This window comes from Mytilus galloprovincialis, chromosome 6 (genome assembly GCF_965363235.1).
Source record: "Mytilus galloprovincialis chromosome 6, xbMytGall1.hap1.1, whole genome shotgun sequence".
Lineage (NCBI taxonomy): Eukaryota > Metazoa > Mollusca > Bivalvia > Mytilida > Mytilidae > Mytilus > Mytilus galloprovincialis.
In genome coordinates this window covers 42,458,234-42,476,338 of record NC_134843.1, presented here as the reverse complement: position 1 = coordinate 42,476,338, position 18,105 = coordinate 42,458,234, and the positions used below count along the sequence as shown (strand labels likewise).

At 33.3% G+C, this 18,105-nt stretch overlaps 2 protein-coding genes across 3 annotated transcripts in view; one reads left to right on the top strand and one right to left on the bottom strand.

Annotated features, from left to right (window-relative positions):
- LOC143078596 (tonsoku-like protein) overlaps positions 1 to 18,105 on the bottom strand; it is a 157,090-nt gene that overhangs the window by 63,414 nt on the left and 75,571 nt on the right. The gene's annotated exons all lie outside the window — the stretch shown is intronic.
- Positions 903 to 13,163, top strand: LOC143079621 (uncharacterized). 2 transcript variants are annotated; one of them, XM_076255062.1, is made up of 2 exons: positions 903 to 1,905; positions 12,603 to 13,163. In XM_076255062.1, the coding sequence occupies exons 1-2, from the start codon at positions 927 to 929 to the stop codon at positions 12,974 to 12,976; spliced, it is 1,353 nt and encodes a 450-aa protein (XP_076111177.1). In that variant the 5' UTR covers positions 903 to 926; the 3' UTR covers positions 12,977 to 13,163. The 2 variants fall into 2 exon arrangements, with proteins under 2 accessions (XP_076111177.1, XP_076111176.1); XM_076255061.1 differs by lacking the exon at positions 12,603 to 13,163 and adding an exon at positions 3,648 to 4,038.

Here is an 18,105-nt window from a genome sequence, read left to right as displayed (position 1 = left end):
CTTGAGGCTAAATTTACATAGAATTTATGCTCTCCTGTGTAAAGAATTGTTCACATTCTTGATAATTCATGCAGCAAATATTTCAAAAGTGCTTCATTTTGTAGTTTCTTTCTTTTATTATATCAGACATAAATAATTTTTCATTTCCTACTGTTTGAATGGACTTTTGGTGGAAATTAATACTTCCAAGGGACATAATTCAGCTTTTTCATTGATTAATACAGGCAACAAATGCAACTTTACAGCTGAGTATTTTGCATATTTAATGTTTAAAGTGTCTAATATCTTTGTTTTCATCATCTCAAGACAGAATAGTAGATTTTATAACAAGCTCTGAAATTTTTAACCACAATATGGCATATACTAAAGCATGGAATGGAGATTAGTATGAAAAATCTTGAATTTGTGCATTTGTTGTAAATTTTTAATAAAATGAATAAAAATTGAATAGAACTGTCCATTTTATCTGTTTAAATGGAACTATTTATCATTCTATTTGAATAGAATAAGATATGATTGGATACAGGTTGTTTATTTAGGCTTTTCTGAAAGAAGTAGAGAATGAGGCAACCAGCATGTGGGGGTGGGACATAAAATGATCTATGTTTCTTTAAGTACTGGGAACATACAAGTATTTATTATAGCCAAGGTTTTCACAATAGCCCAGTATTGCAATCATAATGTCATAAGAATTCTTTATGTCACAGTATAGGTGGTTACCATAACCAATCTAACCTGATAAAGTGTATTAAATTTAAACTTGTTATCTTATTTGAAAACACAGAAATGTTTGCACAATGACATGATATATATTTGCTTCACAGATAACCCAGTAAAGTTATTATATTTCTAGATAAATAACTTTGAAATTCAGTATAAAACGCAGACAAATACCTGTTGTTTTTAACAAACAAGAAAGTGACAAAATGTTTTCTTTTTTCATTTTATTGCTAATTAATAGATTGTCAAGTGGTTTCCTTTTGGATAGTAAGAATTCTTCTTCTCTTGTAGGGAAACCAACATATCTGACAGTTTCAGAATACTATGGGGACAAAAATCAAATTCATAGTGAACTGGAAAATATGCAAAAGTTATTAAAACAAGAACAAGAAACATTACACCAAGAGCAAGAACTATTAAACCAACAACATAAATCATACCGTGACCAACAAGAGAAGACAATGAACTTATTAACTGATCAGTTACAACAGAAGTTTGACCTTATTGAAAAAATGCTCGCAGCTCAAATGTCCAGTAATGAAACCCAGGCCATTGAAGCACTAGAGAAAAAGAATCAAGAACTGGAAAATATGTATAACACAATTCAAGGAAAGCTTACTGCTAAGGAACAAATGTACAATGAAATAGCAGAAAACAATACAAAACTGCAGGAAGCTATGGCCACCCAGGAAAAGAAGACTGCAAATCTGCAAGTTGATCTGCTAACTGTTCAGATAAAGTGTGATGCTGAAATTAATATTGCTGTTAATAAAACTCTTGCCCTTGGACAAAAAATTACCCAACTTGAACAACTTCAAAGCATCAAGCAATTGCAAACTCTCCAAACACTACAAGGACAAGTACAAGCATTTGATTCCAGGATAAATTTACTAACCAGCCATGAGCAAGCAAGGAACCAAGACTTTCTAGCTTTATATAATCTGACCACATCCTCAAGACATGAACTAGAGAATAAGATGAACAATCAATTACAATCCATTGAAAAGAGTTTAAGCAATCTGACATCCGAGTCCAGGAATGAAAATGAAAAACTAGCAAACTATACCATGAAAGAAATAAATGAACTAGCAAACCATACCTTGAATAAAATTAAACAAATGGGAAGATACCACAACTCATCTTTCTCACTTTTTCAGCAAAATCTGGATAAACAATTACAAAAAGGTAATTTAAAGTGCAATTTAAATTGATTTTCCTCTAAGTTCAATATTTTTGTGATTTTACTTTTAAATGATTGAAACATCAGTAAAATTAATCTATTTTTATCCTTGCCAAGTTGTCAATTCCTCTTTTCATACTATAAAACTAGAGGCTCTAAAGAGCCTGTGTCGCTCACCTTGGTCTATGTGAATATTAAAGGAAGCAGATGGATTCATGACAAAATTGTGTTTGGTGATGGTGATGTGTTTGTACATCTTACTTTACTGAACATTCTTGCTGCTTAAAATTATCTCTATCTATTATGAACTTGGCCCATTGGTTTCAGTGGAAAATGTCAGTAAAAATTTACAAATTTTATGAAAATAGTTAAAAATTGTTAAAAATTGACTATAAAGAACAATAACTCCTACTTATTTGTAGATCTTACTTTGCTGAACATTATTGTTGTTTACAGTTTATCTCTATCAATAATAACATTCAAGATAATGACCAAAAACAGCAAAATTTCCTTAAAACTAACAATTCAGGGTCAGCAACCCAACAACGGGTTGTCCGATTCATCTAAAAATGTAAGAGCTGATAAATGTTGACCTGATTAACAATTTTACCCCTTGTCAGATTTGCTTTAAATGCTTTGGGTTTTGAGTTATAAGCCAAAAACTGCATTTTACCCCATGTTCTATTTTTAGCCAAGGTGGCCATCTTGGTTGGATGGCTTGGTCACCGGACACATTTTTCTAACTACTAACCCAAGAGATGATTGTGGCCAAGTTTGGATTAATTTGGCCCAGTAGTTTCAGAGGAGAAGATTTTTGTAAAATATTACTAAGATTTACGAAAAATGGTTAAAAATTGACTATAAAGGGCAATAACTCTTAAAGGGGTCAACTGACCATTTCAGTCATGTTGACATATTTGTAAATCTTACTTTGCTGAAAATAATTGCTGTTTACTGTTTATCTCTATCTATAATAATATTCAAGATAATAACCAAAAACAGCAAAATTTCCTTAAAATTACTAATTCAGGGGCAGCAACCCAACAACGGGTTATCCGATTCATCTGAAAATTTCAGGGCAGATAGATCTTCACCTGTTTAACAATTCTACCCCATGTCAGATTTGCTCTAAATGCTTTGGTTTTTGAGTTATAAGCCAAAAACTGCATTTTACCCCTATGTTCTATTTTTAGCCATGGCGGCCATCTTGGATGGTTGGCCGGGTCACCGGACACATTTTTTAAACTAGATACCCCAATGATGATTGTGGCCAAGTTTGGTTTAATTTGGCCCAGTAGTTTCAGAGGAGAAGATTTTTGTAAAAGTTAACGACGACGACGGACGACGACGGACGACGGACGACGACGGACGCCGGACGCCAAGTGATGAGAAAAGCTCACTTGGCCTTTTAGGCCAGGTGAGCTAAAAAAGAAAGGCTGTTATGATGGTTCAATTTTAAGTTTTCCACAATAAAATATCTCAAAGTTACTGTTTAAAGTCTTCACTGTATTACTTGTTGTCTAATATCCCAATAATACCCTCTCCTTATTTCATGTGATGTCATAAGCAAGTCTTGATATTGATATTAGTTTAAATTTACCAACTGTGATGTCATTGTCTAGGCCAATCACTCAGATAACATTCCTGACTGAAATATATGTGAAATATTAAATGAACTCAAATGAACTTTCCAAAATACAGGAATGCTTTGGAAGTACATGCATGTAATGATATCTTTTCATTTCAGTTGTGGTCACTGGTTGTTATGTTGGTGGTGGTTATCTACCTGCTGGACCACTTAAGTTTCCAGACATTAAAACATCTGTAGGTGTATCCAACCTGTCATCATTCCAATCTACAGGCAAATTTACCTGTCAAGTTCCTGGATATTATCACATTGTAACAACAATGATGTCAGTGGACAGCAATGAAAGAATAGACATCATGAAAAATTCTAACTCTATACACTGGCAATATGTGACAGGCAATACTCAGGGTTCATGGACACCAGGAACTGCTGCTGTGGCTTTAGAATTAAAGACTAATGACACTGTTTGGATTAAACTAAATAGTAGAAAGAGTATTCACCAGTCATGTCTTACTATCATCAAAATCAACTAATAAAACATACTACAGAAGACTGGGCCTTTTCAAACATTACTGATTATGTAGATTGCTCTTAATAAGGTTATGCAACCAAGATATAAACAATTAAGAATTTGCTAATTTCAATCATTCATTGGTCTTAAATTATCTCATCACATCCTTAATATTCACGCTTACAAATAAACAGATCAAATATTTAATTCATGCTAAAATAACAGAGTGATACACTCTATTCATCAATGCTGGTGTTGACACTTTACTATCTGTTATTATTTTTTGTCAATATGGATGCTCATTACTCAAACCTAAATAATTATTCCCAAACTGACCATCACTCTAATGGGCTGACATTCAGGAGAGAGCTAAAGAAAATATAATTCTGAATTTACTAGTGTGCACAAAACTAGGGAACCACAGATAAAATCTTAACATGTATTGATTTCTAGAAAACATGAGGGAAGTATATGAATAACACACCCTGGAAAATATTTCTTATTATAAACATCTTAGTTCAATTCTCAGTTTGGATGGTACATCAAAGAATCACATTAATGCTATTTACTGTAAATCTAACTACACAGCACAAGCTGAAATGTATCGCCTTCTTTACTGACCATTGATTTATGTTGATAGTCCTAAATATAAAGCTTTATAACAATAATCACATAAACTAAACATGATCCAAAACAAGAGTGCACATGCTGAAATGTCTCACCTTCTTTACTAATCATTGATATTATGTTGATAGACCTAAATATAAAGCTTTTTTACAACTGTCACATAAACTCAACATTAACCAAGAAAACGAAACATTGATCAATGAACCATGAAAATGAGGTCAAGGTCAGATGAACCATGCCAGGCAGACATGTACAGATAACAATTCTTCAATACAACAAATATAGTTGACGTATTGCTTATAAATTAAGAAAAACAAGACCAAAACACAAACACTTAACACTTAGCAATGGACCCTGAAAATGGTCAAGGTCAAATAAAACCTGCGTAACAGACATATAGATCATAAAATATTCAATACACCAAATATAGTTGACCTTATGCATAAAGTATTAGAAAAAAAGACCAAAACTCAAGAACTTAACTTTGACCACTGAACCATGAAAATGAGGTCAAGGTCAGATGACACCTGTCAGCTAGATAGATACACCTTACAATCATTCCATACACAAAATTTAGTAGACGTATTGTATGTGGTATAAGGAAAACAGACTAAAACACAAAAACTTAACTATAACCACTGAACCATGAAAATGAGGTCAAGGTCAAATGACACCTGCCAGTTGGACATGTTCACCTTACAGTCCTTCCATACACCGAATATACGAGACCTATTGCTAATAGTATCTGAGATATGGACTTGACCACCAAAACTAAACCTTGTTCACTGATCCATGAAATGAGGTCGAGGTCAAGTGAAAACTGTCTGACGGGCATGAGGACCTTGCAAGGTACGCACATATCAAATATAGTTATCCAATTACTTATAATAAGAGAGAATTTAACATTACAAAAAATCTTAACTTTTTTTTTCAAGTAGTCATTAAACCATGAAAATGAGGTCAAGGACATTGGACATGTTACTGACAGAAAGTTCGTAACATGAGGCATCTATATACAAAGTATGAAGCATCCAGGTCTTCTACCTTCTAAAATATAAAGCTTTTAAGAAGTAAGCTAATGCTGCCGCCGCCATAGCTGCCATCACTGTTGCCTCGGCTGAATCACTATCCCTATGTCGAGCTTTCTGCAACAAAAGTTGCAGGTTTGACAAAAATGAGGTGAAGGTTAGAAAAACCAGATTGGAAATACTGCTAATAGCATTAGATAAACAGACCAAAAAACAAAAACTTAATACTAAGCAATGAATTATAAAATTAAGATCAAGGTCAAATACAACATGCCAGACTTACATGTAAATCATCAAATATTTTCATACAGCAATTATAGTTGACCTATTGCAAACAGTATTAGAAAAACAGATCAATACACAAAATCTTAACTTTGACCACTGAACCAAGAAAATGAGGTCAAGGTCAAATGATGCATGCCTGTTGGACATGCACACCTTGTTATCATTCCATACAACAAATTTAGTAGACTTATTGCTTATAGTATTTGAGATATCATTTTATGGATTTGACAATGGCAACTTAACCTGGTGCACTGATTCATAAAATGAGGTTGAGGTCAAGTGAAAACTGTCTGATTGGCATGAGGACCTTCAGTCCTTGCGAGGTACACACCTACCCAATATAGTTGTTCTTTTACTCATAATAAGAGAGAAATTAAGAATACAAAAAACATCAACTTTTTTTCCAAGTCTTTGTCATTGAACAAGGAAAATGAGGTCAAGGTCAATGGACACATGACAGACAGAAACTTCATATTATAAGGCATCTATATACAAAACATGAAGGATCCAGGTCTTCTACCTTTCTTAATATTAACTTAAGCTTTTAAGTAGTATTAGTTAATGCAACTGCTAGATCTGATCACTATCACTATGTCGAGCTTTCTGGAACAGAAGTCACAGGCTTGACAAAAATAAGATGTGGTATTGCCTATGAGACAACCACCCATCACAGTCAAATTGAATTGGTAGTAAGCCATTATAGACAACCATGAGGCCTTCAACAATGAAATAAATCCTATACTGTATAGTAAGTTATATCAATTTAAAACATATACTTAAAAAAATATCAAATTGATATCCCATGAAAAATAGATGTAAAACAAAAACTTTTTTGATACATGCCGGCTTCTTAGATATTTGACAGGAAAATGGATGACACTTATTCACCTCAAATCCAAAATAATTCTATCTTCCACTTTCAAAAAACCTCTTTTTGAGACTATGACTATATATTTTCAGTAACATTTCAACAGTGTACTCAACTTTTTATATCTTTGTTTTCACACCTTTTTTTTACAAATCAACAGAACTCAAGTGATGGCAATAGCTCACAATTGTCCTTTGAATTAGGCGAGCTAAAAATAAGGATCCCATTGGACCCCTTCCCTTATATATGTATTTGTTCCTACCTGATGCAAGATCCTGGAGTTATCATAAGAAACCCCCTATTTATAGTAATTTTTCCTGTACAACCAGCACTAATGGGGTTCATTCTCTCTTTATATTTGACAATGTATGCAAGTTTTATTACAAAAATTCAATATAACTGGTATGTAAGTTTATATTGTTATGTACCATCACTCAGTCACGTCTCAGTCATTACAGCTGAACGGACGTGCTGGGCCAGCTCTCCTTTACCCGCTATCTTCGATGAGGGTTTACAGTTAGATGATCAACGACTTACTACTTAAGATGACAGAAACTAATCCAAGCCGTACAGATAGACGTAGTAGTTGGCGTACCCGCGTTAACATGCACTCCAAAACGATTGTATCATGGGGAGTGTTATGCCGATTAACGTCCGAGGGCTGTATCCTAGGTATTGGGTGATACGACCTTCATTTCACTGCCCCACAGCTTTGGTCCTGATAACGCTCCCTGTCATCTTTAGAACCATGTCCACGATTCATCTACCAGTACTCCATCATCGAGGTTAGCGGGCTGCCAAGCTGACCAAACTGGCCCTGAAAGCAGCCGTTGTGAAGTAAACCAACATCAAAATAGTCAACAAAAGAAAAACAACTTACCAAAACCAAGATGGCGGCCTACATATGGCATCCTCTACTACCTGTTCCTGACCCACGGCATCAAAATATGATAAAGCTAACCAATCGCCTTCGGGCACCGAGCCGACCGTGCGAGGGCTGTATAGCCAGTCAAGGTCGTTAAACACTTCCATATATATTGTTCTGTACTCCTCTCCTGTACAAATCTCCATTCTTGCACAAGTGTTGGTCTATTTTTAGCTTCATGTACATGTGCTAAAAAAATTGGCCTTAGATGCAATGACATTAAATTCAATATGGATCATCCTCTTATTTTTCATATACAAACTTATACTCATATGTTTTCAATCAAGTATCACTAAAGAGACATGTATTGTCAAAATACTGCTGGTGGACCATAAGATCATGAGAGTTTCACCAGTCTAGTAGCGAGTTCTTCAGTACTTAGCATTAAAATACCAGTATAGTGTGTTATCAAAATATGCAATTACAAACTTTTGGAAGTAACTTTAAATTAAGGAATGCATTTCCCCATGCAAAGCTCTGATTCCTTGCCTTTGGCTATTCTTTTAGTAGGTTTTGCTTTATAAGCTCTTCATTTTCTTCATAGATTTTTTGGTTTGCAAATATTTTTGCCTTGAGCATCATGTAAGAAACATTAACAATCAAAATAAACAGTTGGTGCAGAAAATATGGTACTGGTTAGGTTAAAAGTACCACTAGGCTATAACATCTGCTGATGGATTACATGTTGATAGTCCTTAATATAAAGTTACTACAAGTATCATATAAACTTACATGATAAAAAAAAATTGGATCCCATCAGATAAACAAAGTCAGTCATACATTTACACCTTAAAATCATTCCATAAACATAGTTGACATGTAGCTTATAGTATACAAGAAACCAACCAAACCATGAAACTTGGTATTGATCAAAGAACAATGATTGATTGTTTATTGGTGTTTTAAATTTAATGCCACTTTTGGGCTATTTCGTGGCAGCACATATTAATTGATGGTGGTAGGCCATAGTCAGATGAACCCTATCAAGGTCAAGGTAAAAAAGAACCTGTCCATAGTCATGATAGAACACAGATGCCACATCAGGATTATCATTTTCTATTTTCAGTGGACCGTGAAAATGAGGTAAAATCTTTAATTGGCATTAAAATTAGAAAGATCATATCATAGGGAATATGTGTACTAAGTTTCAAATTGATTTGACTTCAACTTCATCAAAAACTTAATGCCCATAAATGGGTCATAAAAAACACCTGCAGACTGACATGTAAATGGAAAAACATTTTCATACACCAAACAGAGCAATTAAATCACCAAAACTTGAATTCCAAACAATCTAGCAGGGAATTTTCAGTATGAGAAGACATTTAAAGCAACATGACACACCCAATGACTTAAAATTTATTTTCTGTGTCCTATCATCAGTAGTGACATTTCTTTATGTAACAAATTTCAAATTATTGGGGCATTAGTATGGAATGAATGGTCAAACATATAAGTCTAACAAACAGCACAATATAATGTAATGAAAGCTTCATAAAAGATAATATTTATAAAACATGTAAACTGACTATACAGATAGTTTAGATTCAGTTACAGAATATCATCATATAAAGTCAAAAACAAAATCAAGTTTAGTTTTATCATTCATTCTGACCTAAAAAAATATGTTATCATGTTAACATTGATATTAAACTTAAACATTATTTACTGAAGGTCATGATTTATTTACCAAACAAATAAGTTCATCTCAGTTTTAGATAAAAATAAAATACTCTGCATGGTGTAAAGTATTTGTTGAAATCTTTAATTCCTTTTTTGAGATCATATTGCTTCAAAATGTTTATTTATTTTGTTGTGTTATATCTTAGTGGATTAACTAACGGTTTTCTTTTGGATAGTGGAAATATTTCATCATTTGGTGGCAAACCTACTTATCTTTCGGCTGCTGAATACTATGGTGACAAAAATCAAATCCATCATGATCTGGAAAAGCTACACCAAGAACAGGAGGCATATAGGGACCAGCAGGAGAAAAGTTTAAACTTGCTTACCAATCAGATTCAACAAAAGTTTCTTACTATAGAACAAATGTTTTCTGTACAAAATTCAAACAACAAAATCAATGAAACCAAACAAACCATTGATGCATTGGAGCAAAAATATAGGGAACTGGAAACCAAGTACAGCACTGTCCAAGGGAAACTGTCTGCTAAAGAACAAATGTACAATAAACTTGCTGAAAAATGATACCAAACTAAAAGAGGCTGTGGAAATGAACAAGGCAAATCTTCAACAAGAACTTGACAAGGTCCAGGAAAACTGTAAGACTGAAACAAATTCTGCAGTCAACACAACCCTTGTTCTTGCAGAGACTATCAGCAAACTGGAGCAACTTAAAAACATCAATCAGCTACAAACTCTACAAACATTGCAAGCCCAGGTTCAAACATTTGATTCCAGGATAAACTTACTGACCAGCCATGAACAAGCAAGGAACCAAGACTTTCTAGCTTTATATAATCTGACCACATCATCAAGACATGAACTGGAAAATAAAATGAATAATCAATTTCAAACCATTCAAAAGAATCAGAACATAACTGAAATAATGCTCCAACAGAAACAGCAGCAAGATTTTCAAATTTTACTCAATTTCACTTCTGAGTCCAGGAAAGAAAATGAATCAAAGAGCTGAATAGCTCTGAGGGGAAAGACGACCCTTGTTTCTATTTAATTATGTTTTTGGAAAAGGGGTATCATTTGATAGTTTTCATATGAAGAATGAAAAAGAGAACAGCTAGAACATGTAGAAAGGTTGACAATATTGAAATCAATTGTTGTTTATGTAATTTCATTTCCTTAGTTTAGGATTCAATTTGGACCAATGGAAGAGATCTGCATCTTCAGAATCTAAACATTTGATTAAAGTTGATAGCTAATTATCTAAAACTCAACTGAATTCTGTCATTTCACAACAACTACAATATTTTTTGAAATTTTGATTGTGTACCACTGAACTGCAGGCTAAGGCCATTTTCCATTTTTTGTGACAGTACTCTTGGATTTTAAAGTTTTTTCTTTAGAAAGTGTGGACTGAAAAATCTATTCAGTTTTTAATTTCCATTGTTAAAAAGTTCCGAGTTACAACTCTCATCACAGGGAAACAGGTACATGTACTAATAAAAAAAACAATATGAGTGATCACTGATGTAAACTGTGTGAAGCTTGTTTCCAAATCTTAAATTTTGAAATATTTGTAAATAATAAATATGTTTAAACTACAAAATGCAAATTTTATTATTTATTTTTTTTACCATTACAAGGATTATGTAGGTACACAAAAATTTAGTTTTGAATAGAAGACTACTAATCCAATGAAATGTCACATTTGAAGTGTTTAAATACATTAACTTTTATTTTTAATAGTTGATAATTACTCATCAATTGAGGTGCTCCTGAATTGGAGGAAGATTCTCAGAAATTTTACAGAAAAAAGTGGTCTCACTAATTAGCGACAAGAAGAATTTTAGCGACAAGAAGAATACATTTTTCTTGTCGCTAAATTAAGTGTTCTTGACGCTTCTTGTCGCTTTTTGACGCTTCTTGTCTATAATTAGTGAGACCCGAAAAAAGTAATAAAATCGTTTCTTTCCCCTGTCTCATGTAACCCCACGATCTTTGTTTATTTTGAAAGTTGTTGACCTACAAATTAAAGTATTGCATGATGATGTTTAAATCATCTACAGTAAACAATATTATGTTTAGATTTAACAAATACAAATTTGTAATTAGTGCACGATCTCTAAGAATGATTAAAATAACCAGTGAACTGGTGAAGGATATCCCTGCTTCTTCCAAGAATGACGTCACTATAAAATACAATGTAGGTTGGATATATTTAGAATATCTCGTCATACTAATTTTTCCGGATTGTAAAATAAACGTAAATAGTGTAAAGGAGAGTTCAAGATACGAGAATTTCGTGAGAAACAGAAGGCAAATGTGTAAAAAAGTGTTTAAAGTCAAACTATTCATTCTGGGTCTCCTTCTCTTCAATCTAAGTAAAATTTGTTGGGGGTTTTCCACACTATAACATGTATAAAAACAAAATGAATGATGTGAGGGAGTGTCACTCTGGTCAACCCCATTGGGGATTGACGGCTTGAAGCCGTCTTTCCCCAAAAACTAACAAACCATACCACGAAAGAAATAAATGAACTAGCCAACCATACCATGAAGGAAATTGAACAAATTGGAAGATACCACAACTCATCTTTCTTACTTTTACAGCAAAATCTGGAGAAACAATTACAGAAAGGTAAAGTGCAATTTAAATGATTGAAATACTCAGAAATATTAATCTATTTTTTAAACCTTGCTAAAATGTAAAATAATTAAATAAAAAGAAATGTTGTTGTGATGGTTACATTTTAAAATTTTTATAATAAAATATATCAAAAGGTCACTGTTTAAAGTCTTCACTATATTACTTTTGGTCCAATATTGAGAACTTAAGAAATATTTAAAATTGAGAATGGAAATGGGGAATGTATCAAAGAGACAACAACCCGCCCATAGAAAAAACAACAGCAGAAAGTCACCAACAGGTCTTCAATGTAACGAGAAATTTCTGCACGCGTGAGCATGATAAGCATGATAAGTGAATCAATATTAACGCCAAACTATGCAATCATTAAATATGCAATATTTGTATGATGTACCATGTGATGTCATAAGAAATTCTTGGTATTAGTTCAAATTTACCAATTGTAATGTAATTGTCTTGGTCAATCACTCCCATAACATTCCTGACTTACATATTTGTAAAATATTTAATTGAATTAAAATGAACTTTTCAAAATAAACGAATTGCTAGGGAAGTACATGTACTGAATTCTTTCCATTTCAGTTGTGGTCACTGGTTGTATTATTGGTAGTCCTACTGTACCAGCTGGACCACTTAAGTTTCCAGACATTAAAACATCTGTTGGTGTATCCAACCTGTCATCCTTTAAATCTACTGGCAAATTTACCTGTCAAATTCCTGGATATTATCACATTATAACAACAATAATGTCAAGTTACAGTTATGTAAGAATAGATATAATGAAAAATTCTAACTCCATACACTGGCAATATATGACAGGGCATGACAGTGGTACTTGGACTGCAGGATCTGCTGCAGTGGCTTTAGAATTAAAGACTAATGACAATGTGTGGATTAAATTACATTCTTCCTATAACATTTACCAATCATGTCTTACTATATTTAAAATTAACTAATAAACATACTACTGCAGAGTGTGGCTTTGCAAGTTATTACTGATTATGGATTCTGAACATAATGAGGATATGCAACATATACATGTAAAAGTGAAAATTAAAAAAAAAAATCTTTTGTAAATTATATGAATATGAATATGAGGATTAAAATAAATTTGATTGAAATGATCCAGCTGCAATTGTTATTTAGTAACCTGTAAATAAGTGATACATTGTTGTGATACAAGGAACATTTTGTATAGCTGATTAAAATCATTCATTAATCTCACATCATTTCATCACTTGCTTAAGATTCACAATAATAAATACAGTTTTAACATTTGATCCATGCTAAAATAATGCTGTGATACACTTTATAAGTTAATGCTGGTGTTCTTCCAGAGTCGAGACATTATACTGTCTGTTTTTGTCGGTAAATGGTGCATCAAATTCAAAACTATATAATTATTTGCATATTGACCATTACTCTAATGTGCTCACAATCATGAAACTGGTATATATTTTGGGGCCCTTATAGCTTGCTGTTTAGTGTGAGCCAAGGCTTTATGTTGAAGACTGTACCTTGACCTATAATGGTTGATTTTTTTGGATTCCACCGTCACTGATAAGTCTTTTGTAGACTAAACTTGCGTTTGCATAAAACAAAATTTAATCCTGGTATCTATGATGAGTTCATTTACTTTTATAAATTGTGACTTGGATGGAGAGTTGTCTCTTATACCGATTGTTCCTTTTTGTATAGTATCTTATTATTCTATTTATACTGATGGATGGCTGCTCAATACCCAGCAACAAAAATAATATTTGTATATTAAAAAAAAAACATGTTGATGTTATATGAATAATATATAAAATATCCAAATAACAATTTAAAAAGTAAACCATTATAGGTAAAAGTACGGCCTTCAACACACAGTCTTGGCTCACACAGAACAACAAGCTATAAAGGGCCCCAAAATTACTAGTGTAAAACCATTCAAATGGGAAAACCAACGGTCTAATCTGTATAAACAAAACGAGAATGAGAAACACGTATATATATTACATATACAAACGACAACTACTGTACATCAGATTGCTGACTTAGGACAGGTGCAAACATTTGCAGCGGGATTAAACATTTTAATGGATCCAAACCTTCTCCCTTTTTCTGAAACAATAGCATAACATCACAACATCGAAAAACACATGATAAAATATCAATTGGCAGACTTAAGGTAACACGATACCGAATGGCATATCTCCCGATTTCCAAACTTTTTCGCATACGCATTCTTTGCACCGAGTTACATCGAAATATGTAATAAAAAATGGGGGCCACCATTTTTGTTTTCTTGGTATTTTCATTGGAAAACGTAGATTTTGGCGACAAATTTACTTAGGTAAATAGGGGAAATGCCTGTTTTTTGGCTAACCTTTATAGATTTTCCAATGGATGGCTATGTTCTCATATACGGAGAACAACAAAAAACTAAAAAATTCAGAATTAAAAACTGAATTCATACATGTATAGAAAATCATATGTCACCATCCTTGTTTTTGAGATAAATGGCTTCAAAATTGATTGATACCCTTAGAATTTGACCGAAAACGTGTGACGTTATTGAATACAGAATGTAACGTTATTCTCCGCAAAATGTGTCGGGATCTGAAGGGTGTTTATTTTATTTTCGTTTCCCCTGTCAGGTTTCCGTAAATTTCCTAGTTATATGAGATTCTACTGATGAAATTTATTTCGTCCTGCACATAGAAATTTCACTAACATGAATTTAACATTAATCTCGTCTGATTTTTACACTTAACGAGCATAATACAGTCATATTTTTGTTAAATACGAGTGAAAATAACATGAAATTTTTTACGTGTGATTCATTTGAATTACTGAGTTTTTAACTCCATCCTTTATGACAATAGTGATGTCATTGCTACATCCATGCAGAAAAATAGTACTTTAGAAATTTGATTCAGTTAACAGTGATAAAATTGCTCTGTTTTTGATGGTTGTTTAACGTTCAGTGGCAAATAGTTCATGCATGATAAATAAAATAACAAAACTCAAAGAAAAATTCAAAACTTATATTCTTGACCTGCTACGTACATTTGTACTTTAATATAGTGTACTTTGCGTGGTATAAATGTGTGAGTTGCTTGTTCAGCAAGTCGGACACACATTGCAAACTGTATACAAAATTTCACTATTAGTTCAACAGTCTGTCATTTGTGGAAAATTATTTTATAAAACAAATCTTGAGATCATATATACATTCTTTATAAGTAAAACAAACTGTGAAACATAAAAGCTCAAACTTGAAATTCCACATGTAGGAGATGATACCCGGAGTCTGTACTCTGCGGGCCTTTAGAATTTTTCAAAATGCCTAATCAAGTAACCTGTCATGAACAACCAAAAAAGAAAAAGAAAATCCGGACGATATGCGCACCTTTAAAAACAGGTACACAATTTAAACCTGAGACAAAAAGACTATCAAGTGTGAGATTGACGGTCGAATTTACACGGGTGAAACAATATGATGTGGCGTGCTCTATTAGTTTCAAGTGACGATTTTGAATTGTAGGATTGATTGCTGGTAACTTTACGTCCAGTGGCAAATATTTTATGCATGTTCAAGACGCAGTTTATAATAAATAATACAGCCTGCATAGCCAAATGGACGCCTCACTTTGGAAGCATTTAATTGCCAGTCGGAAGAAGACCAAGTGACCATATTTGTATCCCTATTAACCCTAGGCCTTAGGGTGTAAATTGTAGGCTATAAACAAAATATAAAATTATGTGCAATATACATTGTCAGATTTATAAAAGGTTTTTACACTCGCTACGAAACAAATGGAAAGCTCGGCGAGTCTCGCTTTCCATGGTGTTTCTAAAGCTCATGCTAATACATTTTGTACTAGTATTACAATAAAATCAAATGGTTGCTGCCTAAGCATGTGAGAAATATGTCCCTCAGGGCCTTAAAAGGCAACTATGTTAATTCTCTTTCAGTCGTGTTGTCTCCGAACTTGTACATGTACATTATTTCCACCTCAAATCACACAAAAACACCACACTGCCACCAAATACCCTTGCAAGCGTAATTAAAACGAAAATAAAATCTAAAGGATTTCAAGATCTAGCTATTTCAGTCTCTATTTTCCGTTTGAATAATAATTAGTCGTTTGGTTGTAAATTCGGAGAGAAAAAATTTGTAACGAAACCAGTCTGACTATAGCCAGTCCCGACTATCAACTTGCGTTTATAGGCGCAAGTGACATATTGGGGATGGCTTTAATCAGACTGTAACAGGACCTGCTTTTTTCATTTTATTTTTGCCGAATCAAGTTCCCATGTATTTCTCAGCCTACGTTAACTTTTTCAGGCTTCATTCCGATGTTGCTGTTTATCCCGTGTAGACTTGGTCTATAGGATTACAAAGTATTTAGCATTTTCATTTCTGTCAGGACATTAGTCAAACTCCATACAGTAATCGTTTCCGTTCCGAAACTATTTTCCTTTACTCCATCAAGTATCCAGAAAAAGTTACCATAAAAAATGTCACATAAATACCCAATATTTTTTTTATATAATTTTATCACTTTGTGATTGCAAAACCTGATGCATCGGCTTGAATGACATTATCAAACTCCGGACAGTGATCGTTTCCGTTCCGGAACTATTTTCCTTAAATAGTGTAGAGTAGTATTCGGGCCCGTATGCAGATCGGAACTGGAACTGCTGGGGAGTTTGTGAACGTTATTCGATAACGTCAGGAACGATAACTTGTGGCGTAACGTCATTCGGTATCGTGTTACCTTAATTCAATCAAAAAATGTATGATTACACAATGAACGAATAAATTTGATCTGCAATATCTGAATACAAATGCACAGTTAATTAAATATTAGAGACAAACATTCATGACCAAAAAGCTAACAAACAAATTCAAACAAAGCCATGGCAGGACATCACTGAGAAATATTTAACCCTTCGAAAAATATTCATCATTATTAACTTTAGAAAAAAACAGTTTTGAAAAAATAATTATAATCTTGAAGTTTATACAAATGTTATACAAGATATTGTAATACAAATTATCAAAGCTGGTGTACAGACAAGATCCATATAAATAAAAAATTAAAGAACCTTAGTGAGCACGCTCAAATACCCCACGTCCCCACATTGTCATTGGAGAAATTAAATAAGTGAAAGAAAAAAAAATTGTATAAGAAAAATTAATTTCCTGCCAATATGCACATCTACATAGTATGTCCTTATTATCTACAAAATTTCATGAAATTCTGTTGTGTGGTTTTAGAGGAGTTGACATGACAAACTGTTGCAGAAGTACATTGAAGCAAATAAGTTCAAAGGGGTGTAACTCCTAAAAAAAAAATGAATGGTAATTTCCTGTCGATATGCACATCTACGTAGTATGTCCTTATTATCTACAAAGTTTTGTGAAATTCTGTTGTGTGGTTTGAGAGGAGTTGCGATGACAAACTGTTGCAGTAGTACATTAAAGTAAATTAGTTCAAAGGGGCGTAATTCCTAGAAAAAGAATTTAATCGCAATTTCCCGTCGATATGCACTACATAGTATGTCCTTATTATCTGAAAAGGTTTCGTGAAATTCTGTTGTGTGGTTTGAGAGGAGTTGCGATGACAAACTGTTGCAGTAGTACATTAAAGTAAATAAGTTCAAAGGGGCGCAACTCCTAGAAAAAAAATTGAATCGCAATTTACCGTCGATATGCACAACTACATAGTATGTCCTTATTATCTGAAAAGGTTTCGTGAAATTCTGTTGTGTGGTTTGAGAGGAGTTGCGATGACAAACTGTTGCAGTAGTACATTAAAGTAAATAAGTTCAAAGGGGCATAACTCCTAGAAAAAAAATTTAATCGCAATTTCCCGTAGATATGCACAACTACATAGTATGTCCTTATTATCTGAAAAGGTTTCGTGAAATTCTGTTGTGTGGTTTGAGAGGAGTTGCAATGACAAGAAACAGGACTGACGGACGGACGGACGGGTCAAAAACATAACAAAAGAGCATTATAAACAGTATCAACAGGTCGAATTAACAAGAATTACGATTTGAGAGTACTCGCAGTTACTGACAGCTAGTT

Bases quoted from the DNA above. Each gene is read 5' to 3' on its own strand.
- LOC143079621 (XM_076255062.1), top strand. From the start codon at position 927: ATGTTTTCTTTTTTCATTTTATTGCTAATTAATAGATTGTCAAGTGGT. The intron at 1,906-12,602 runs GTAATTTAAAGT...TTTCCATTTCAG, and splicing joins GGATAAACAATTACAAAAAG to TTGTGGTCACTGGTTGTATT.